Consider the following 24956-nt stretch of genomic DNA (forward strand, 5'->3'; position numbering starts at 1 on the left):
CTGCTGTGTGTACTTTTGTGCGTCTGCCATCTACAGATTGATTCACATTTTATTCAGAAAAGTACTTTCAACTATTTCATCCAAAAGAAGACAGTGTGGAACTGAAATAATCACCTTATAAAAGTTTGTTAAATTCATTTTTTTATCAGAACAAGAATGAAGAGACATGAAAGTGGAATTATAAATTTATTTGAAGGTTCACATAAAATCACAGGAGCATCAGTCCTCATAACATACTGTATACTACAATCTTTGCATCAGTTCATTTGACAATCACAGAAGATAAGGCAGCTGAGTACAGTCAGAGTCTGCTCACTAGTCTCACCCTTCTCAAACTACACAGAAGAGGATCTAGCTTGGTATGAAGGGGGACTTTTGTGATAACGTTAACATCAGCCAGTCCTGAGTTTCCACTCTCCAACCCTTCGTCCAGATAGAGTGGGCAGTGGTAGATTGGTACCTGAGGGGTAGTTAAGGGAACGACGCCTGCACAGCGAACATTCCTGTTATCCATTAAATATGAACTTTTACAGGGGGCTGTATCATGGGAACTGTTCGTGCTCCTGACTTGAGCTTTAACACAAAGAAGTGGCTCTGAGCAAGACTGCGGAGAGACTGTGTCCTGTAGGACTTGCAGTTGTGTATCCCATGCTGCCCCTTTAAGTTCCAGGCCACACAAATACACAGCATCCAGAGGAAGTGAGACGGGGTATGTGCTGTAAGACAGAACCTGTGTGGACAAGAACATCAGAGCTTATTATCCTTACTAACATGTTTATTGGTAAGGAAATAAGTGTTTACTATAATTTTATTTGAATGCTTTACCTGGAACTGTAGAATTATATCAGTGATATATTTACGATTTACTTGAGCAGCCTCTCTCATCACTGCCACCAGCAGGCCTCTGGCGTTTTTAAAAGCAGATAGTCGATAAGCACCAGGTGGATCTGAAGCACCATAACGCCACAGATAAGCACTGAGCAACTCTGCCCTCCTCTCCAAGGCAGACAAGTCAGTGAGCTTGAGGAGGGAAGCGAAGGTTAGCGAGTACTGAACAGGCTGCTGCAGCTGTGAGAGGAGCAAGGACACCGAATCAATGAGATCATCCCACTCAGCCTGGAGGAAGTCCCGCACAGGACCGCGAGAAAGAGCTCCTGCATTTGTTACTGCACTTTCATTCTTGCTTGTGAGGTAGCGCTTCAGACCCTCCAGTCTGACTTTGGCATCGCTGAATGCTGGCAGCATAGCAAGCTGCTTTTCTTGGGTGCGAAAACACCTTACTGATCGAAGGGGAGTTTGCGAGGTCCGTAGTAAAATGGTCATGTTGTAGCTGTTGATCTTGATTATCTCAGTCGTTATGTCAGCACTGAAGCCCAGCACCACGGGCTCGCTGATGTTTGCTGATTCCCACAGACCATGCTCCACGACCTGCAGCTGTCCAGACAAATCTGAGGACATAAAACATCCCAAATCTATTTTCCACAGAACAGCCAACAGAAAACATTCTCACACACACACACACACACACACACACACACACACACACACACCAGCTTTAAGTCCGGAATTCAGTCTCTTTTTGGTGCAGTATTGATGCACCAGTACTCTGAGAGCTTTAAAGAAAAAATGGAACCATTGCTCATCAATAGTGCCATGTTAGTTAAATTGGTAGAAAACTGTTCAGTTACCAGAGTGACCAGAAGTTCTGACAAGTTTTGAAAGGATGTGCGGTCCGCTGTTCAAGTGACGTGAAACTGTAGTGAAGCAGGTCTCAGCAATGTTCTCCAACACCTCCAAATCTGCAGAGTCTGTCACATGGCCACCATACACTAGACTAACTACGAATGGAAAGCAAAAGTTAATTAATCGAGCAGTAACTGAATTAGGGGCCCGGTTTTCTATTTTCATATTGTTTCACCTGCTAAATATTGCAAAACCTTAGTCTTGTCATGGCACAGATGGGCAACATGAATATATGCATCCACTAAAGCATGAAGGTCCTCCTGACTCCTTCAAAAAAACAAGAAAAAAATGTATACATTTATTTAGATTATAAATATTTAAACATCATACAACACCTCTACCTCTCCATCATAAACAATTTATACGATGCATATTTACTTCCTTACCAGTGATAGATTCTTCCTTGGCCTAAATACTTATAGGTCTGTCGCTGCACCAAGACAGAGTGAAAGATAGCGCAGCGGAGGAGTGACTTGTTGTCAGCCATGACAGCCGACTGTGGCTGACTGATGGATGCCACCTGTCGCAAAGAACAGCTCAGCTCCTCCTTCAGATCCCAGGAAGAATCACAGACCAGATGCAGAGCACACATTCGCACTGACGCTGTTTAAAAATAAAGACAGTCATTTCAATCATTATGATTATTACAACAAGAGCAGAACTAGAGTAGCAGTTTTTCTGAAAGCACATTTATAACACACACTTCCACCACGCCAGCCAATATTACACACTGGAAAAAGAGCATAGGAGAAACGAAATGTGTAAGTGCACCTTTGGTCACTGCCGACCTACATAAATCACTCTGAGACTAAAAACAAACCATATCATGGTCTTTGCAAAAGCTTCACTTTAGGAATCTTTTACATATACTTGTGGAAAATAGCTCTCCTTACACTGTAAAAAGTTGGAAGTGAACTAAAGTACAGAGTTACATTTTAATCTTCAAGCTGAATGGACCAACAGTGATGCTACTTTTAACAGTTGTTCACTGTCAAGACAAAAGTATGCTTCAGTATAACAAGATCTTTATTTCATAAATTAGGGTCACATTTAGAGTAAAATAGAACAGATGGAAATGAATATTTGAAAAAGCACATAATAGATCTACCTGGTATGAGGTGTGATGTGTTTTCTTGAGTTATAAACCACAATCGGAAGCAGGGGTGACTCAGACAAGGCTTCTCTGTATAATAGGATGAGGCACATAAGTAGGCAGAAGCATCCACAAACATAAAGACTGGACAAGTTCTAGAAATAAATTTAAACTGATTTTGATTTACCCCCTACCTTTGACTGAGGAGATTACATGACTGAGTTTAGCCACTACTTCATCATCCAGTTGTTCTAACAGATGACTGTTGTTAAACACCAACCAGTGGCCGTCATTAGCAGCTTTGTCCAGCATTGAAAGGAAGAGATTTCTGTCACAGAGAGCCCAAAAGGAAAGGACTTTCACCTGAACCTAAAGCATAGAAAGAAATGCATCAAGCACTGTATTACAGGTGTAACTCTATAATAGCAGAAATTAAAAAACAAAACAAAACTGTGCTGTCACCTCTTTTTTTCCTGGTACACATTTGGCCAACTGGTTTATTAAACAAAGAGGCTCAACGCTTGTCTGCATATCTCTATTTGGATTGGGCAATGTAAGAATGATGGGCTCCTTATGTTTGACCAAATATAGTGAGAATGCCTCTGGGTTCCCAATGAGAGGGGCTTCAGTCTCTGCTTTCTTTTGAGGCAGGCAGAGTTGACAGGCATTTATGGCATCTGCTAGTCCCTCCAGGCAGTCGGGGATCATGGTCTTCCAGAGGAGAGCCCGCTGCAGCAAAGAGAGATGGCAGTGAGAACGACAGGGAACAGGCCCTAACACTGTAGAGGAAGGAAAGTGAAGGTACTCCTGCCATTGCTTCGGGGAAGCACAGAGTGAGGCAATTAGGCCTCTGAATGAAGGAATCTTTTCCAAGCGAAGTAGCTCTGAGTGGATAAGTGGGGAAATCCAGCTGGGAAGATCAGCGATGGAGGATGGTGAATCAGTCCCAGGATGCTGTGTGTCTCCAAGGCCTATGAGGAAGGCCAACCTCTCACCCTCAGAGCACAGCTGGTTGTGCTGGAGCAGGGCCAAAGACACAAGCAGCTTCAGAACAGCAGCATGGGTCTTGAAAAGACAAGGCCTGTATTGTACCAGCACTTTGACTACCATGGTGTTTATCAACTCTTGTATTATGCTCCCTGGAACTTTCCCTACTATCCTGTCCTTCCCAGTGAAAGCTTCTTGCATCACAGTGATGAAGCCATGTAGGGAGAAATAATAGGCAGGGGAAAGACTGGACACAGCCTGCAGGGTCTGGTAGAGGGCGGCACCCAGCCTCACTAAGTGGCGAGGCACTGCCAGCAGGGACTCATGGTGCTCCAGCTGCTCCCTCAGCTGCTTCATCTCATCCTGCAGCTTCTTCGTCACTTCTTGACAAACTTTTACACGGGGAAGAAAATCCGGGTCTTGCAGCAGGACAGTGTTAGACTGCAGGATGTAACCCATTAGAGCGTCCTAAGATGACAATCGGAAATAACTATTAAAATTTAACATAACAAGACTTTCAGGTAAGACTTAAAGCTGACATTGCAGTTTGACTGAAAAAAAATACAACCAACCTTAAAAATTCAGGACACAACTGGTGCAAAGTACAATACCAGTGATAAAATAGGCAATAAAATCAGGACTAAATATTCTGCATGAATGTGTTCAGCTTATAACATGAACATGACATGATATAAAATGCACAATTTTCAGAAGAACTACAGCATAAGCAGGCTCGTTATATGGTCATGATGGATTGGGTTTTAAACTACTTTACATTCAATACTGTTTTGTTTAACACAAGGTAAGTCACTTGGCATCAGTATGATGCAAAAGGCTGGTCTAGTCACCTCCTCTGTGGCCAGTTTCTCCTGCAGCTCCTGTTTGTAATTCTGGAATTGCAAGTGTTGAATCAGCAGCTCCTTACACTCAGGCTGCGGCAGCTGTGTCAGCATCAGCTCTGGGATGTCTTCTGAGCTCAGAGAGAGGTCAACCACACGTATCTGAGCCAAGATAGATGGATGGATCCCTACAGAACAAGAACAAGAAAACTGCTCTCTAAAAGTTTTCCAGAGAACTTCCAGTCTCTATATTAACATTTGGTGTTAACCAAGACAAATGTCTTTACTCATTTATTTTACTTGCTCTACAAATAAAATCAGGAATGAAATCTGGTGTAAAGTTAAATTGTTGCCACTAATCAAACTAACCACTGTTAAGTAGTCTAATTGGCAGACATGTGCTGAGGAAGAGGCAAAACTCAGGATGGACCATCTTAATAGGTTGATTTAATCCTGGAAAGTAACATCCAGCAGGACGCGACAACTTGGCCAGGAATTGAGGACTGGGGATTGCACGCTCCACATGAGTAACCAGTACTCTCAAACCTACAAACCAAAAGATTAAAAATGATTATTATGGTGAAAAAAAACACACTATCAGCTTTCACTTGTATTTTTCTTATGTCACCTTTCTCAGCAGCCTGGTCCAGCTTGTGCACCAGTTCCACGTCATCTCCACAAATTACCATCCCAAAATCTATTTCTTCCTCAAGCTTTGTGTTCTTTCCTGTTGAGTAGATATTTATCATGCACTGGTCCAATACAATTCAGACACTGTCTTACATGGAGTTGTGTGATTTAAAAATCATAAAAACATTTTTTGTATAGAAATAAAAAGGGTAACAAGCATGCAGTGGATAAAACAATCAGCCACAGCAATCAAACCACTAACAGGTGAAGTGAGTAACATTGCTTGTCTTGTGTCACCTATGAAAGGATTATATTAGGAGTATATTAGGCAGAAAATAAACAGTCAGTTCTTAAAACTGATGTGTCAGAAGTATAAAAACATGCATGTGTTACATTGTAACAAACAAACTGTGATGGCTAGATAAGTCTCCAGAAAAGCAAGTCTTGTGGGATGTTCACTCTACGCAGTACTTCCTGTTTGCTACTTCATATCAATGTTCTCCATGTGGATCCTTGTACACAAGCACCTACACTAGACACATGATTGTTGGAACTAAACAATAGAACAAGAGCAGAAGGGCTGGTCTGATGAATACCATTTACCATCTGGGGATGAGATGGCAGCATATTGAACTAAAAGAAGGTAGCAGGCCAGTAGAGTCTCTGGCTTCTCTGTGCAGTGCTGGAAGAGCTGAGATTGCATTCATGCAGATACTACTTTTACGCATTCTACCTACATAAACACTGTTTACACCATGCACGACCTTTCATGGCGACAGTCTTTCCTATTGCCTCTTTCAGCATGCTCATACAAAATGCTACATTTCAACAACTTTAACTTTGATGAATGTCCCAAAAGTGTTCAAGGTCTTGACTCATCCAATCTGATCAAACATCTGTGGGATTTGTTAAAACAGCAAGTGCAATTCATGGAGGTCCTATCTCACACGTTACACAATCTAATGGTCTTCTGCAAAGAAGCTAACGGATAATAGCACAGCACACCTTCAGAGGTTCTGTGGGGTCCATGCCTAAGTGAATCAATCCTGTTTTAACTAAGGACATTTTGTAAATGTCGGCACATACCTGGGATGAGCCTATTTTTAAATTTCATCTCCAGATGTTGCTGGCTGTCTGCTAGTAGAGGCCAGTGCTGGATGTAGGTACTTCTGTATCCACACAGCAACAGCTTAACCACCAGCCTGGCAGAGAGAGTGTCTTCAGTTTGCCACTCATTCATCCCTAATGCCTGACCCAAAGGCAACTGCAACCTCTCAGTTACAGGGATGGGAAAACCAAGAGATGAGGAACCAGATACAGTGTCTAGCTGTGTAAACAGAGAGGTTCTGGGGTCGTTGGGGTTTATGTTGATGCTTCCTGTCTGGCACAGAGTCCGCCACTTGCGCAGCAGTTCGGTGCGTATATCAGGTCCAAAAGGGCCTAAATACGAGATGATCGCAGCCAAGAGCAGGGCGTCTCCTGGCACGCTTTGATTACGTAACTCTGTGTCCTGGGCAGAAAACGGAGAAAAAATCATTTTCAATAAAGAAAAATACAAAAATAAGTATGTTAAATGTTCAAGTGATGCACAATGTTTGCTAATTACCTGAGCAGCAGCCCTCCAAACTTCACCATACGTCTCACACTGCCCAGCACATGCAGAAGCTTCTCGCTCTGCACTTTCAGCTTCATGTAGCAGCATCAGTTGTTCCATCAGGTCATTTTGAACACACTGCAGATGAAGCTCAATGGCCTCCAGTGAGCTGTAGGCCTCCTGCTTGCGCTGCTCGGCTTGATTCAACCGACTTCTCGTCTCTGCAGCCTGCACCTCCAACTGCTGCTTTAGCAACACTCGCTGCTGAACACAGCAGTACTCATACACAGCCTGGACCCATCGACAGAGGGATTCGCAGGCCTTACTGACCTCTCGCACAGCCTCAGGCACAAACTGGGGACTGTGAACTATCTGTCCAAGCTGTTGCAGCTGTTCATTCGTCAGGTTGTAGCGGTCAAAATATTCCAGCTCCTGCACAAGGAGACGTTAGCAAGACAGTAAGATTAGAGCCTCAAAGCTACATTGACAAATAAACTGGAAGATAACTACACAAACTGATAAATGATGGCACAACATCAGATTTATTTTTACCCACTTGTGATACTCTATTTAATTCACTGACCACTGCAATCAGTGAAATCTATAAGAAATTTGCTGCAAGACATTTTTCTTCCCACCTGGAAAAAGTCTGCTTGGGAAAGAAGTTGTTTAGCACTTTCCCAGCCTGGTGGATGACTAAACAGCAAACAAATAGCATCCATGACTTGCACAACTCCCACAGGTGGGTCTCTGTAGTGGCGCACCTCCTCCACATCTGATGGATCCAAACACTTAAGAATCTGAAGGCCTGACAAGAATGCGGGTTTTATCTGGGGGAAAAAATTACATGTGAACCTAAAGTTCATTTTTGTGCAACACTACTATTAAATGTTCCCAGTTTTGTTCTGTCAAACTACCTCAAATGAATAAAAAAAACCTATTTTATAATGGGTGAAGAAATGCTTTCAATTACTTAAAGGATTTAGAGCCACTTATTGTAACAAAAAGAAAATAAATTGACCTGTTTTTGAGCCTGATTAATCTGCTCCTCCAGGTAACACAGTTGTTGTTCCTCTGCAGCGCACTTCTCAAAGGCTTCCTCAAACAGTTTCTTATGATCTTCTACAGCTTGAAGGAGCTCTTTCTCACACTGCAGGACAGAGAGGGGGGAGGCGTGGCGTGTATGTAGTTAAACAAATAATTTTTTGCTGCTGATGTGCTATAAACTGAATGTTGCACATTTAAACTGAAATATTAGCGGAGGTTACTTTAGCATAACATGTTCTTTAAAACTACATTTTTCCCTGATGTGTAGTATGTTCTTCACCCCCTCCATAAGCATTTGAAGTGTGATGAACAAACATATCTTTTACATAACTTTTCAATGTGAATAACCTTGTGTAGCAGACAGTAAAACAGTACATGCTAAAGTTCTCCACTTTACCTGTTCTGTTTCAGAAACCATCTTCTGCACACTTATTAAGTGCTCTTTACGCTGCATGGATGTGTTGTTCACTGCATCCAAACGAGACCCAGCAGCAGCAATTCTAAAAAATATATATATAAATATTATTGTGGACAAACATGGTCATTTCTGTTTAAAACATAACAGGATGTTAGCCTGCTGGTTTTGGTTACTGTGACTCATGTAGCTGTGTGACATTTTGTAGAGGATGTAGTCTGTGGTACAGTTGTGATATAAACTGGTGCTTTTTGTACCAATTATAAGTTGGCTTTAACAGGAAAAAAGGTGCTCACAGAAATATTTTCACAAATGTGTTGTTATATGTGCAGCAGGATATCAAATAATGGAGATAAAGGAAGGAAAAGAGGGAAACCTCCTGGTCTCAGAGGTACCTGTTGGCTTTGTCCTGGCACTGCTTGTGCAGGTGGCTGCAGAGGTAACCAAAGTGGGCAATGAACTCCATATAAGTCCGAGGACTGAAAGGCTGATTTCTTAGAAGGACAGAAGCATACTGGTATGCAGACTGATGGATCCCTGCCATAGCTACAGACAGGCTGGCCTCTGAGCTTTCTCGAACCACTTAATAAAAAAAAAAGGACAAAGGTAATGTCTCGCTACAGTCGAGAGAAAAACAGAAAAGCAGGGGTTTAGATTAATCCTGGTGTTGTGTCTCACTTTTACAGGCGCTTGTTTTGAGGCACTGAACAGCAACTTCCACCAAAGACTGGTTAGACCACGGCTGGTACACCTCTACACAACAGCTGTGCCTTAGGGCCTTGGCCATTTGTCCCTGTACAACAAGTAATGCTCAAATTAAATTAGGAATAAACCCTGAGCCAATTTGAAAAGCTGTTAGCTCTTTTGGCCACACTGCAGACTTTCAAAAGTAGTTTAGTGTTTGAGTTGGTTTTTTGGTATGAAATAGAGGCATAGGATTCAATGAAAATACTTACAACCCAGCTTTGGGCTTCATTTTTGGAAGGTATGTCAGTGCTTTCTGACATGCTGTATGGCATTAGCAGGAATACATGGATATTTCTGTGGACTTGACTCAAACGCCTTTGTTAAAAAACAAAAACAGTACATCTGGTTTAAATGTTTGCACACATTGGCTTAAAAACTGACTGCAAAACATTTTTTCCAATATATCCCTTCTTATAAACGTTTTATCCAAATCTACAGTATAACTGAGTGTTACATAAACATATACCATCACTTTACATACTGTATTTAAGTACATTTAAATTGACACTGACTATACCAAACGTATTTAGGTCTGTTTTGGGAGAGTTATGTGGTGATAACCTAGCTCTAACATGATGAGCAATAGATCAGCTACTTTTTCCTCTTACTTCTCAAACATCCAGTTGTCCATAAGATATCTTCGTGAGTATTTTGCTGCAGTCATTCTGGAAACAAGGTCCCTCAGCTCTTCCTCTGTGTAGCGTGCTGGACAGGCACCGTGAGCCATCAGTACCAGTAATTCTTCTCTGACAGACTGGCTGATTTCCTCATGGACCAGTATGATGACATTGATTCCATCTGACCTAGTCTGATTCCCAGCTTCTTTCAGGATTTCATGAAGATTATTTTCATTGCCAGCATGTATCTCTAGTAGCTCATAGCCTGTAAGGTGGGCAGCTAAACACACAGTGGTTTTGCGGCCTGTGCCCCTGTCTGAGCCAATCAGCACTCCGTGACCTCGAGGTAGCAGCAAAGCCCTGATAATGTGTAACAACTGACTCACCCTCTGTCTGTGTACAATGTATTTGGTTGTGATGCTGCGGTCAGGTCCTTCGCCTTCTTCTTTTCCGTCCGTGAGTACACACAGCTTTTGCACTAGGGTATCAAGGTCTTGCTCCTGATAAGAAGGGCTAAATTTAAAATACTGTTGTTCTTTTATCGATTTAAGGGCCTCAGAGAGATCAGGACCAAACGCAAGCCGTGCCATCGTGTCTTCCAGATGCTGAAGAATCTGTGGTTGCTGACGGATGTTTTCAGGTTTAGTTAATGCGCTGTGCAATTGGCTTTGCTGGTTTACACCTTTAGGCAGATCTACAGGGTCTGTATTTTCACCTGCTGGCTGACTGTCCCCATCAATTTCATTAGCCACTTTCATTCCATAGTGTGTTGCTGCTGTCTTGGCTATGAGTGACACAACAGTTTTTCTATCCTTCTCTGAGCACAATCTGTCACTGAAAGTACGCATGCACTCATGCATCCACACCTGTACTATGTTGAGAACCGATGCTGGAGCAAAGCCTGGTTGTGAAACCTTCTTGTTCTCCTTGTTTGAGATTACAGAGCTCCATAGGTACATCCCCTGAAACACCTTCTGAAGATCACGATGGGAAAATATGAAATGAGGCCTCTGCACAGAGGGCTGAAATCTGTCACTTACTGCATGATACAGCTCATTAGTAGCAGTGACGATGCAAGATGGCATATCCTCACCAATGTGCCTATTAAGTGGCATTTCATTGAGCCAGATTTTTAGCCAGGGAGAATAGATAGACATTAAAATGTCTGGGGATACGCCATCAAGCACAAAGACAGAAAACAGGCGTGAGAGCCGTGGGGATATAACACCGCTGTGGGAATGATCCAATCCAGATATACAGCATGCAGCCAGGTAGCTGATAGTTCCCGACTGTAACAACTTGGAGCTGTAGGTGTCAAACGTTAGAATCTCTCCTTTTGAAATACTCTGTCTTAGTGTCTCTAGAGCCATTGCAGATGTTCCAAAGACGTCTATGAACAAAATTGACAGGCATAATGACAACATAAAGATTCACACTGTACAAAATCTGGTTCAAACTGAACATAAATTCACATGAATCCTGTTATAAATTTTGTTACTCACCGCAGAGGGCTTCATGTAAATCATCAACAAACAAAAACAAGCGTGGCTGGTTTGCCATGAAGCCAGTAGTCTCTTTACAGTTCTTCTGGCATCTGATGCTTTTCAGTATAGTGTGAAAGTCTCTGGAGCTCAGAAGTGGACTCGCTGGTAGGTTAATGTGTGGTTTGTCAAAAGTCAACACAGTTTGGCACAGTGTGGTTTTTCCAGAGCCAGGCTCTCCAGAAACCAAAACTGGCTGTTTTGCCTCCAGCATGAGGTTCAGGAGATATGTGTATTTCCTGTACTATGAAAAACATTTGAGACACCTGTAAATATTCAAAAGCAGCGACAAATACTGTATGTATTCTAAGTATAGTAGGTACAATGTTAAGTACAAACCATTGGAATGACAGAGCCTGTCGACAGCGTATTCTTGGGGCACATCTTAGTGTCGATACTAAAGAAGTGTTCATACACACTGACTTCATCAGGGACCACAATTTTGTATCTGCAAGTAAGGAGCACTTGGCGCGCTAATAAATCAAACTGTGGCCAGTGGCTAAATAAAAACAGAAATATATGAAGAACGCTGGTTACAGAGAGTAACATTGACAGGCGGTAGTAGAACTCAATATGTGTAAATATATAATGTGTGACCAAGCAAAAAAGTTTAATAAAAAAAAATCTTACCGAGAATGAAGGCGACCACCAAATCCCCAGATATAAGCCAAGAGAAAAATGTTTCTGCTGAGTTGCTCCTGCTTACTTTGGGCACCTGTGGCTGCTGGAGGCATATCTGGTAGAGGGGAAAGACATGACATTTTTGTAAGTGTAACATAATTATGCCATGCTTACAGGGTTTTACATTTGTGAGAAGTTATTTTACCTCTTGTGTCGATATGTGCCACTGACTCAGGTTTTTCTACTTCCTTCCCAAAATGTTGTAGGAGGGCATGCAAGATCCTGACAAATGACATGACTTCTTGCAGTCCGTATGTGGGGGCTTTGCAAGATTTTCTTTCAGTGTGGATTGCAGAGGTTAAACTCCTTTGCCCAAGCAAATGAAGGGTGCTAGAGAAAAGATCTTCAGCCAAGTGATTCCACATTTTCACAATTCTGTCATCTAGCTTGTATTTAAAGGATAGAGCATCTATTTCACTCTTCCACACAGACTTCCACAGATCATCTCCTGTGACATAAAGAAGGCTGCAGCGGGTCACTGCAGAGGGGCTTGCATTGCATAGGTCAGTGACTTCCATAAGGAGCTTTAGTTTTGACTGAGACAACAATGTCTCACCTGACGACAGACCCAGAAATCCATCCTGAGAACTGCACAGCATGGTTAGGAAATCTAGCCAGCCAGGCTTCCCCACAGGCTCCCCATCCATTACCAGCCACTTCACCATTACTGTCTCATCAGTTTTCTTCTCATTGTTACAGAGTTTAAAGCTTGCATGCTCACGCCGTCCTGCATCTCGCAGCACCTTTGCCAGAGCTCCATCTATCCATCCTCTCTTTTCACAGAAGCAGCCAAATATCTCATCATGGGACATAGCGTTAGGAAATAAGACTAAAGTGTCAACAAAGCTCCAGTTTGAAAGAGATATCTTTTGATCTGCCTGTGGAGAGCCTGCTTTAATCGTATTGCCCCTGTCAAAAACCAACTCCACTGTCTTAGCAGCCAGGCTATTTAGTGCTCCAGTCAGAGCAGTGTAACAAGTGCTCTTTCCGCTCCCGGGGGGCCCTATAAGCATAACTGCCTGAGACAATTTCATGGTCTGGTAGAGTGTAAGAGCATTGCAAATGATGTCTGTGTCACAACAGAAGTGTTTTTGTTGTAATTCTTCTCTAAGTGCATCTTCAAGTTGGTTCTTTTCAGCTTCTTCAATAAATTGTTGGACAAGCGGAAACTGGCATGCTATAGGGAAAGCGTCTTTGAAAAGGATATAGAACTGTGAGGTGCCTTTCTTCTCGGGCAGCAATACAGAAAGAATGGCTCTGACAATCGCTTCCTCTTCCATTAAACTTTGTACAACCGTCAAATAACAACGGTGTGACTTCGGAGGCTTTTCAGTTTTCCTTCCGTCCTCCTTAAAAGGTTTGATAGGCTCATTTTGTGACGACATAAGATCAGTGTCAAGTGAATCTTTGGACTCTATTGAATTTTCTCGTTCTCTTACAACCTGCTGCAAATGTCTTTCAGAAGCTGAGATGATCTTTTGCAGGATAACAAGAAAGCAGCTGTGATTGTCAGAGAAAAGATCAGGTAGACAATGGGACTCTTGAGCCAGGCTAATGAGGGACACCAGACGTTGACTTAACGACATCGCGTCTGAAAAACCAATGGAAGTCAGCATTACTTCTGCCATTATTCTGTAATCTGGACGTGTTAATGCAACAGATCTTGTAGCAAATCGCAGACTTTCAGGAACTCTGGATATATTTCCTTTCGATGAGATGGCAACACATCCATAGCTGAGGCTGGCAGAAATGTGTTTTCCTGCAAGTGTCATGTGACATTCTGACTCAGTAGCATTTGTGAACCCCGCGACCCCATCAGGAATGTTTATCTCTGTCTCACAATTCAGCCTCTCCTTTTTATTTCTTCTTAACATGTTGAAGGACTGCTGTATGTCAACTAGATGCTGTCCTAGTATCGACAGATCACTGTGTGTTAGCAAGTCCACAGAGTTCAACACAAGCCATGCACCTGCCTGAAGGGCCCCAACCAACATCCGCTGAATAACACGAGGCATCATGCTTGGATAACACTGTTTTAGGACAACCTGTCGCCCCAGTGCTTTTCCTAACTGGATCACAGTATTTTTTTTTCCAGACATGGAAGGGCCACCCACAGAACAACATCTGTAGGTTGTCAGAGCAATGAGAATCCCTAGTATTGCCCGGTCTGTGCAAGGGGTATGCACCATCTCCCACTCTTCTGGGCCAGAGTATTCAAAGCTGTACTGGATTTGATGGCCCAAAATATCCACAAAGCATGTTGGATCATTATTCTCCTCTGAGTTAATATAATATTTCATACAACTGAGCCATTCAAAAGATGACTCCCGCGCACACGGAACATCCATGAGTCGATGTAGCTGCTCTGCATGATCCATTGTCAGCTGCAGTAAAGCACGCAGACACATCATTGTGTACTTGGAAACCTGAGTTCCACTTTTAGACCCTGTGACTCCATCTCTTATATAATGGCTAAGGTCTTTCAGCTTTGCGGAGATATGTGCCTTTATGGTGCTGAACTTCACTGAGCTCGATTCTTGGAAAGCTTGTAGAACAACACTGCACCACATTGCCTTCTCCACCACCAGAAGGGACTGAAGAGGATATTCAGAAAGCAGGCCCAGCACAGCTACTGCACTGGGGAGCTGGTTGTCTCTAGCTTTCGTGTCACTTGGGAAATTTTGACTGGATAGTTCGAGCTGTTTTCTCACAACAGCACACTGTGTCAGAAGCTGTACCATGGTCAACTTTAATTCTTTCTCAAAGTTACAAAACCACTTCAAGGCGTCTGCATTTGGTTCTAAAGGAGACTGAAAGGCAACATGTTCTTGCAAGCTGCCAAAAACACCCATCACCTTCATCTGCCTTTGGCACTCAGATATAGAATCACCATCTCTTCGTATTTCACAGTCAACTTCAAGCAAATGAACCCCTTTAAAGCATTTTTGCACAAAGGGTTGAAATTCAAAAGGTGTTGGGTCCAAAGAGAGTATCTGCATCACTTCCCCTTCACTCAAAAACCAGAATCTGGGACACTCTTCACAGAGGTCATCAAGAAGATCTGACATTTGTTTTGAAATGACTTCCATTGCAGACAAACCATTAAGAAGAACCTGGCAAAGGCTATCACCACAAAATCTGCCATTTGTTTCAGTGGAAACTAAGTTCAACACACGGGGTTCGTTTGATATAGAGGTCATCATTATCTCGAATGTCTCATCAACTGGTTGAAAATGCTTCAGCTATAAAAAAAAAAAAATTAAAAATCATCATTAATCAAACACACTGACTTCCTCAACTGTCATTCATGACAGGTTTAAGGCACAGAAACTTACCAGGTCCATTCTTTGAGTGTGGAAAAATGTCCCACCAAGCATGTTGGTTAGGAAGGCCCACATTTGCTGATATCTTTCAAGTAAAGCAAGCAGCTGCTCTACAAATATTTGAAGGGAAAATAATTCTTACAAGTCTGTTTGACCTTTTTATTAACTTTAAGATAAATTCTTTACTCTCTTAATCTTTAAAAAAATTTTTTAGATAAAATTAGTTGCTGCTTTACCAAGTTCTTGTAGTGTTTGAATCCAGTGTTCCAGTGGTAGCCTGAACTCAACACTGTATGGGGACTTTAACATTGTAGACAGCATCATCAAACTGTTCTCAATCTCAGCAAAGTATACTCCCAGATCTGAGTGAGGAAACACAAAGCAAATGTAAGCAACACGTAAGCTGAATATACCACTTACACATTTCCTCCAAGCAGGGCAGCCAGAAGGTATTTCAAAAATGATGCTTACAATGACTAGAGCCTCACCTATAGTAACTCTGGGATCACTGGGGTGTTTCCTGTCAGTTAGCACATTTAGAAGGGTGCCTTCTGTGGCCTTCCCCTTCTTTGTTAATCCAGTGTGTTTGCACTGTGTTTCCACGCAAAGGGGAGCAAATACATCCAACTGAAAGAGTTTGCCTTCCCATCTGTGACAAAGCTTTTGGAAGGTTTGCTTCATGTCACACTCCCTTTGTGCACATCTGCATACCTGACAAAATAAAAACACAGCGTCTTATGTCAGATTCAATATGCGTGATTTCAAAAGCACCTATTTCAGCAGACTGTTTGCCTGTTATTTCCCTTTAGCAGAACTGCCAAAGCTGCTCTAGTTAAAACCTCTCTCGTGTTTTACCTTGTCAATCAGATTCTGATGACTTTCAAATTGTTGAGACATGAGATCAGCAACAGTCACATTCTTCTCTGATTTATATTTTAGGCCCAGGTCTGCAAAAGAGAACATATATTTCAGTTCTATTATATTTACTGTGATTTAAGAAGTATGGAAGTGCTATAGAATAGGCACACTCTCTGACCTTCTAAAATGGCTCTCCAGTGTTTTTCTTTCAGTGTGGGGCTCTGCAGCTTGGCCAGGACTAAAAGCTGATGGCTTATGTTTTCCAGAGATCCTAAAATCTCCTGCAGCACTGCATCACTGGCAGGTATGGTGGTTGTTAAAGATTGAGCCTGCTCCTTCCACTTTGCAATTTTATCCTGAGCTTCAGAGACCACAACCTGACAGAAAAATGCATGTGTTAGTTGTTTGTGGGCAATATTTATACCTCAGGGTTTGCTATAATAACAAAACATTATTTATACATCTATACAGTTTCAATAACAGTAGATATAATTTATGTATGTACAATGCTTAATACATTTATTTGATGACCTATTATAAAAACAGAAAAACATGTCTTGTGTCAAAAACTAAAAAAAACGATTTCACGGCTCTACTTAAACATACCTAAATTTTAGGCACCACACTGGACTTTTTTAATTAATTAACAAAATTAATCAAGCATAACATTCAACCACTAATTCTTATGTTCAGGAATGCCAGCAAATAAGCGTAATTTGACATCTAGATCAAAAATAATAATTTGATTTACTATTTTTTTTGTAAAACATCAGATTAAAAAATTCACATATAACATTAATTATATTTTAGCAGTAAAAGTATCATTTTGATTAATGGGCTTGAACATACTGGTGGATTAACCAGTACAGAAGCATCAAAAAGGACTTTAGCCATTATGTACATAGCATAGCCGTGGCCTTGCATGAAGGTATCATGGGGTAACCTGTGATCGCCATACCCCATTGCAATTTTTTTGTCCAAAGAAATAAAAGATGTCATCTCATTAACGTGAGAGGCGGTTCCTGACTCTGAATATGTTTAACACAGAAAAAGATTTATTTCATGTTACCTCACTAAAAAGCATTGGCTTCCATTCTTCCAGCCATGTAGTATACACTGCTACCAGTTCCCACAAGTCTTTGCGGGCTACGGCCTTCTGAACATCTGTGGTCAATACGGTGAGGTCTATTGTATGTTCTAATAGGAAGCAGAACAGAGAGAATAAACATGCTTTTTGTAAGCACCTGTTTGTTTAATCTTTACCAAACCACACCTTTCAATCCTTCAAATATTCAAAATATAGCTTCAACTCACCTCCCATCTCTTGACTGCTCCTACTAAGCAGTTCCAGCTTTGCACTGAGAGTGTTTACATGCATGCACATGTAGTTCAGTTTGGACATCATCTCTTTGGCATTTTGGCCAGGATCAAGGAAGGGTCCAGATGTAGAGTCAGAGACGATATTTTTAAGGTCACAGAACAGAAATGAGAACATTGTGTCCAGTGCTTTAGCCATTGAAGGATGATGGCGGCAAACAAGGTCGTCTGCTTCCTTCAACAGGGGAATAAAGCAATTCCACAAGTTCAGCATCTAAATATAAAACACAAACGGAAGCACGAGGCGTTACCTGAGCACACTCACATCCCATGTAAAGCTATTATACACTTAATATTGTGGTTATTTATAGCGTATTTGCCATTTCTTTGCATTCAGACCTTTTCTTCCACAGTCAGCTCTGCCTCTGTCATATTCCTATAGTTCATGCAAATCGTGTTTTGAAGAGAGTGAATGTACTCCAAATGTTTCTGTTTGTCAGGCAAGACCTTCACAAATTCCCTCACCTGTCAAAGGAAAAAATTTGATTTACATTTTGATTTATAATTTTAACGACAGACAGATAGAGAGAGCGAGAGAGAGAGAGACTAGGGTTCTTCACTACTGCGCCTTCAAAAAACAGCATGTAGATCTTAATGCAGTAAGCATCACCTGGATAAAGGAATCTAAATTCAGAACACATTTACCCTGACAAAGCAGTCTTTGATGTAAATAATTTAGCTGAAGTCAAGAGACAAGACAAGAGGTGCCTCCAGAGGATGTGAATGTTCTGACCACCATCCTTCTTTGGGTACAACACAAAAAAGTAGCATAAAGTCTTTACTGAGGACTTTTTTTCTCCTTCCCTTAAAAAGTTATCTATCTGTTTTTTCCTATATTTTATCATATTCTACACTTTTTTGCAAATAAGTAATTTTTAAAAGTTTCTGTACCCTAAGAGCATATTTTGAGAAGTCACGCAAGTCTTGGGGTGCTGCCTTGAGTTCAGCAGTAGCTCCCTCCAAATATGATATGAGGCTCTCTGACTCCATCCTTATCTGCTCAACTAGTTGCTCTTGCACTTCCTCTTCGATGAACCTCAGCCGTTGCCCTGGAGAAACACAGGGAGAGACGAGGAGGGCATTTATCATGAAGAACAAAGCGTAAGTAATGAATTTATCTACCGAGGGACAGAACATTAAAGCACTTCACGATTTTAAAAAGTCACGGAACAATTAGTTCCTCCTTTTTGAAGCTATGCTGAATTGACCAAAGAAAGGTCCTTGTACATGAATGTATTTGAATCTTCAAGCTACACTCAAGATACAGTTTCCATTTCATTCAATGAAGACATACCTAGAGCTTCCTTTGTGTGGATGCAGTGGATGACGAACAGCTGATTGGAGGAAGAAAATGATGAGTCAGCTGCACTGATTCTTTCAGCCCAGTTGCGCACCTTCCTAATGTTCTCCTCGTACACTGACGCAGGCCGACCCCTCATGGATTCCAAAGAGGCTCGACTCCACTGACAAATAAACAAATGGATCTGCACCACCCATGCGTAGCTGTCATACAGCTGTTGGATCTCTAGTTCGACTTCCTGTCCAGAAAAAAACAAAATACCTGTATAAATGTAATTTGTTTGAAAGTGACACTTGAACTTGAAAGTAACAGTCTTGCCTGCATGATCCTAGACTGCTCCTTCTCAACTTCTTTTGTGATGTCATTGATGCTGATGTGCCACTCTAGCTGGCTTTTGGAGAGAGGAGAGTAGCAACCATGCACCATGTTGCCTTGCACCACTGGAAAAGCAACTTTAGGCAGTGTCTGCCAGCAAGTTGACATGTCTCTCAGAAACTGACTAGTGTTCCCATCAGTGTTTTTGTCCACTGGGAATGAAAAAAAGAAAAAAAAATCTGTGACACATTTAGACCAGGCCCAGGCACATTTTCACATCAATACTGAGGGTTTATATCAGAAGGAGCTCATATAAAGGAAACATTAAGAGCCGTAACACTCCAATACAAAAGGTCATACCTGTATTTACAGAAGGGTTAATACAGCTGAAGTCATGGTTTAAATCCTGAGCAGAGATGAACACATCTTTGCTGACCTCAAGGAAAAACCCGCAGTCATCACATTTCTACAAGTAATGAAAGCTGATGTGAGACAAACTCATGGCTGCTGCTTGACTAAACATGAAGAAAACACTGATGTGATTATACTATGCATAATTGTTTGATGTGAAGTAAACACAAGCAGACAGTCTCAAAGGCCAAATTAAAATCAGGCTTATTCACAGAACATAGAGTGAGAGAAACAATTATTTGACCCCCTGCTGACATTGAAGTTTGCTTATTCACAAAGAAATGAACGGTATCTAATTTTTATGGTAGTTTTATTTTAATGGAGAGAGACAGAATATCAACTTCAACAAAATCCAGAAAAAACAAATTACATAGAAGTTAAAGTATTCTGTATGTTATTGAGTTAAATAACTATTTTCTGCCTTAAAACGCAGCCCTCATGGCACACAGATCACAACCAATCAATCAAAGCACACCACTTACATTCCTGTCATGGTCCTCCAGTCCTCCTGTGCTGGCTCATTCATTTCCTCTCACTCCTCTCTGAAATTTCTATCTCTCCTTTCTCTGTGTGTGAGTGCATGTGTGTGTCTGTGTATGACTAACCACACCTTGGGTTTCAGTGGCATGTTTCTCCCCTGCTTTCTGCCCTTCAGGTCAGCGCAACTGAGTTGATTAATTCCCATGTTGGTAATCGTGTGATCAGTATTGATCAGCTGTTCACTACTTAGGATGGAGGACCTTCATTTGTCGCCTGATCATTAAACTGGAAACAGAGAAGTTGGCTCATCTGCTTGTTCTTCTCTGCGTACTTTCAGAGTGAGTTACTGCGAGAGACAGAATTCCTGTGGAGAAATATTCTGCGGACCTGTCTGAACCAGAGCTTAGGAATCAGTAACTGGAAATCCTTCTGTTGTCACATTCTAATGTTATCTCAATTTAATTCCTCCGAGTCTGCATCTTGAGTCTAATCAGTCCATTAGTTATGACAAATCCAACTTCCCTACCACAATGGGCAAGGCCAAAGAGCTGTGAAAAGACGTCAGGGACAAGACTGTAGACTTGTGAAGTTGATCATGAGAAAGGTGGTGGATCTGCCCAAAACTACATCATAGGAGCTTGTTAATGATCAAACATTGGTCAAACACTACACAGCAATAGAGCAATAGCAATTGAGATCTTGAAGGCACGTGTATAGGCCTATCTTAAGTTTGCCAGTAAACATCTAAATGATTCAGAGAAGGTTTGAAAGTGCTGCAGTCAAATGAAACCAAAATCAAGGTCTTTGTGTTTGGAAAAAGAAAAATGTTGCCTATAATCCAAAGAATCCCCAGAGTCAAGCACACAGGTGAAGACATAATATTTTGGGCTGTTTTTCTTTGCTTGCTTTGGGGCAGGATGACTTCCCCACATTGAGGGGAGAACGGATTGAGCTATGTACTGTAGATCTTGGATGAGAACCTCTTTTCCACAGTCAGAACACTGAAGATGGGTCATTTCAGCATAACAATGACCCAAAACATACCACCAAGACAACACTGAAGTGGCTAGCGAAAAGTACATTAAGATGATGGAGGGGCCTTGCCAGTCTCCAGACCCAATCTTGTAGAAAATCTGTTGGAGGAGCTGAAGATTCGAGTTACCAAGCAGCAGCAAAAAAACCTAAAGGATTTAAAGAGATGTGTGCAAACCTGGTGACCAAGTAGAAGAAACGTGTTACCGCTGTTCTTCTTCACCAAGTACGAAGTTGTATTTTGCTTGATGATCGAATGCTTATTTTATTCAGTAATTTTCAAATCAAATTATAACTTTTCTGTAATGTTTTTTGTCTGGATTTTGTGTTGATATTCTGTCTCTCTCCATTAAAATGAAACAACCATAAAAATTAGAAACTGTTCATTTCTTTGGAAGTGACCAAACTTACAAATTCAGCAGAGGATCAAATAATTATTTCCCCCACTGTACATGATTATGTTGCAGAAATGAAAACAAAATCACAAAAAAGGAAAACTGCTCCTGTGTATGCATGCATGCATACACTGCTGAAACGTGTGAATTACCTGAATAATAAATTCTCCTACAGTGAGAAGTGCTTGGCTCACTGCTTCTTTAAACAGATGTATTGGCGGCTCCACCGTCAGCCGATTATCAGCACTGAAACGCAGCTCGGTGTGGAAGAGAGAGCACTTTGTCAGTTCCTTCCTCTAACAAATGAAAATACACATGAAGATAATTTCATTAAATATAACTTCATTGTGATTTTACTTCATCTAACACATCATCTGTTACTTCATGCAGCAGTGGTGCTCCACAGTTATTGTAGGTTTATATCAGTAATTCTTCTGGTTATTGTTTGAGGACAGTAAACAATGAAAATACTGGGTGAAAGAGAAAAATAAAGACTTGTACAGCTAAAATCAACATTTTTTCCAACCACAAACAGAGTTAATAAGAGTTCCTTTTAAACCTTTAATAGATCGAGAAATGAAATAGCATCTTCTAGTATGACTGTCACGAGACTCTGCACAATCATCTGATGCACAAGAGCTGCAAAATTTCCCAATTTCTTCAAGGTGCTTTCAGACTGGGCCAACTCTTTCTTCAGCTTGCGCTGATGAGCCATGAGCAAATGCATAGGTTTGTGGAAGCTCTTTGGATCGTTAGCAAGTTTTAAGTGTAGCTGCAGCTCCTGGTGTTTCTTATAGCTGTCTTCTTTCACCTGAGGATATAAAATTGTCTTTAGAGATCATTTGATTAAAAAAAAGGCTTTGTTCTCTCTTATGATGAAACCATAAAAGTTGACTGTCGTGTAGTACCATATGTAGGATGAGAGTGTGATACTGTGATAACTTCTCCAATATCTGCAGACACTCTTGATTCTTGCTTATCAGTATGTTCTTGAATTCCATCAATGTGTAGCCTTCACAGACATCCAGAGGCATCCAGTGGGTCTCTTTTAGTTCTTCAATTACTCTGTCAAAGATATTTTATTGTTGAAAATCTGAACCTGTCTCAAAGTTGACGACTTTAGACTGTGGTTGGCTTTAACTCACCCTTTTAATAGATGCAGGGCATTCCTGAACTGAGGTACAGCTATGAGCAGCATGTCCTCCAGATTCTTGCTCCGGCGCTGAAAAATTATCTTGCGCGTGTTTTGATGCCACCTGGGGAAAAAAACAATTCAAAGGAAACAATAAATGTAAAGAAAAAAGGAAATAGTTTATACACTGAGTTATGCAAAAGGTATAAAATTAACATTTATTACCAGAAAAAAGCTTTCTGCAGTCTAAAGTCCCTGAAAAATGCAATTTTCTGCAAATCTGTCCACAGCACATACTGTCTATACCACTCTGCCAGACTGACAGTTCCACCAATACCCGTCTGGGTAACATGCAGGACAGTTTTAGGGGTGAAGATATAGTGCTCAGGACCAGCTTCACTGGAGTGGACAACTCGCAGGTCATAGGGTCTAACAACAAAGAGGACATGCGGCAGTGGATTTATGGTTTGACAAGGGAAGATTTACCAAACTGTGAAACTCAACTCAAGTGTTAAAAATCCTTTACCTGTAAGCATCCCCATCCACTGTTTTGAGGTAATAAATCTCATATTCTCCCAGGTCTCTTTTCTGAAACAAAGTTTGAACAACTTCTGCACCAGTGAGGGGAGACATACTTGGTTTGGTAGCCCTCCCATGTTTCAAGGTTGCTATCTTTTTATCCTTGCAAGCTTTGGCTGTTTTTGATTCACTTTTTTCCTCAATACTGAAAAAATAAAACACAAGAAATTCATTTAGGGGTTTCTCTCATTTACAGGAAGTGTGACAACTATTTTATTTGTTGATGCCATAAATTATAACTATCTTTAACATAAATGCTATCTGGAATGACACTTACACCCAACAAATACTGTATTGAAAAGTATCACAACAGCCAAAATCTAATTATCCGTAAGTATTATTATGTACCTCTGTGTTGTCGACTGAGTAATTCTAACAGGGATTTCCGTCCCTAGTGTTGAGGCCATTAATCGAGGTCCTTCTTTCCATTTTGTGTCACCTATAGCTATCCCAGGTCCTACTTTAGCAATAACATGAGGCAACTCTGCCAATGACAAACGTCCATCAGAGGGGACATTTTTGAGCAGAGAGGAACAACTGAACAGGGGCTTGGCTGCAGAAGCTGATAAGACACGAAAGGGCTCCGGGCACAGAGGTGGTAAAGTCACTTTAGGAGAGTGAGTCTTTTTCTTCGCCTTGTGACCAGGCCTAGCAACATCTTTACCACAGCTCTGAGACGATCCATCACGGGATCTTTCCTGTGAGGCGTCAGCAAACATGCTGATCTCCCAGGAATACCATCAGCAGATCTTGTGTCACAAACCGGTGTTAATCATGCAATAGGACTTACTCTGGAATTTCTGAGGAGGGGGACAAATAGGTAAATTTAGCCTGAATCACAAACACCATACTGGCACAGTAAATAAACCCTGCATTTTTAACTAAGCTTTAAAACTGTAGACAGAAGTACTGCATATGAAATTGTATGCAGACTGTAAGAAGCAAACACAATTTTAGGTAGTGATTAGCTTTAAAGTACTACTACTTATACTTCTTTCTAGTTAAACCAGTTCCACATTCACACAGATGTTCATTCAGAGCTTTTCATTGATCAAATAAAAAAGAATTCTGTACAGAATAGCAGAGGAATGATTGAGATGACACTACAATACGTTTAAAAATTCGGACTTTCTGATAAAATTGAGGAAGTCTCTCAAATTTAAATCGAGTAAAATCACTGTCTAGTGCAAGTACATCCAACACAAACAAACACACAAAGAGACTCTTGGCTACAGTATATATTTCGCTGGTTTAGGCAGATCGTGCAGTTGAAAATGACATTTTATCCTTTCAAATAAGCATAAGGAGACGAGCCTCAAATAAGCTAAAGCCGGGCTCCGCTAGCAAGTTGCTAAACTTGTTATAAAAAGTTAACAGATACTTTAGTAAACCAAAGACGTAGTCCGTACCCAAGTTTACAGTGAAGCTCAGCGTTTACACAACTAGAAAGCAGCGGGCGTTAGCTCCGAAGCTCAAAAACTACTTTTAATAAACCAAATATTAAACTAAGAACTAACAAATACTTCGGCGAGTCTTACCTGTGAAGTTGACACTACTAAGGCTCGTTGCCACAGTAACGCACAGACGCTTACGCTGGTCTGCAGAGTTGGTGGGTCTGATTGAGAAAGTCAAGTACGCCGAGTTTAAACTTATCGTGGTGACCTTTCACCTCGCTACTTTTCGGCATAATAATTTAGCAGCAGGAAACAATGTATGACATTTTTTTTATGTTTTTAGGTGGCAGAACGTTTATTAAGTGTCTTATAAAAGCTATATTTAATGTAATATAATCAATGTTCTAAACAGCATCTCTTCATACT

General features: G+C 41.1%; 2 protein-coding genes across 6 annotated transcripts in view; both read right to left on the reverse strand.

Annotated features, from left to right (window-relative positions):
* LOC112841764 (extracellular serine/threonine protein kinase FAM20C) overlaps positions 1-24956 on the reverse strand; it is a 35119-nt gene that overhangs the window by 1152 nt on the left and 9011 nt on the right. The gene's annotated exons all lie outside the window — the stretch shown is intronic.
* Positions 174-24883, reverse strand: dnhd1 (dynein heavy chain domain 1). Of its 3 annotated transcripts, none has more exons than XM_025907793.1 (44): positions 24675-24883; positions 23485-23936; positions 23084-23281; positions 22783-22986; positions 22571-22681; positions 22334-22490; positions 21985-22236; positions 21578-21721; positions 19468-19573; positions 19111-19319; positions 18787-19030; positions 18384-18541; positions 17832-17957; positions 17430-17706; positions 17185-17312; positions 16294-16492; positions 16113-16204; positions 15746-15968; positions 15494-15619; positions 15270-15367; positions 12080-15176; positions 11884-11989; positions 11593-11752; positions 11215-11497; positions 9704-11102; positions 9305-9410; positions 9027-9141; positions 8744-8930; positions 8331-8433; positions 7908-8036; positions 7525-7716; positions 6899-7318; positions 6379-6802; positions 5291-5389; positions 5032-5208; positions 4672-4850; positions 3299-4291; positions 3031-3205; positions 2852-2926; positions 2130-2346; positions 1919-2010; positions 1689-1838; positions 826-1448; positions 174-730 (listed from the first exon to the last, which is right to left on the reverse strand). In XM_025907793.1, the coding sequence occupies exons 2-44, from the start codon at positions 23853-23855 to the stop codon at positions 302-304; spliced, it is 13353 nt and encodes a 4450-aa protein (XP_025763578.1). In that variant the 5' UTR covers positions 23856-23936; positions 24675-24883; the 3' UTR covers positions 174-301. The 3 variants fall into 3 exon arrangements, with proteins under 3 accessions (XP_025763578.1, XP_025763580.1, XP_025763579.1); XM_025907795.1 differs by lacking the exon at positions 24675-24883 and adding an exon at positions 24546-24665; XM_025907794.1 differs by lacking the exon at positions 24675-24883 and having other exon boundaries at positions 23485-24661.

Source organism: Oreochromis niloticus, linkage group LG6, assembly GCF_001858045.2.
Source record: "Oreochromis niloticus isolate F11D_XX linkage group LG6, O_niloticus_UMD_NMBU, whole genome shotgun sequence".
Classification (NCBI taxonomy): Eukaryota; Metazoa; Chordata; class Actinopteri; order Cichliformes; family Cichlidae; genus Oreochromis; species Oreochromis niloticus.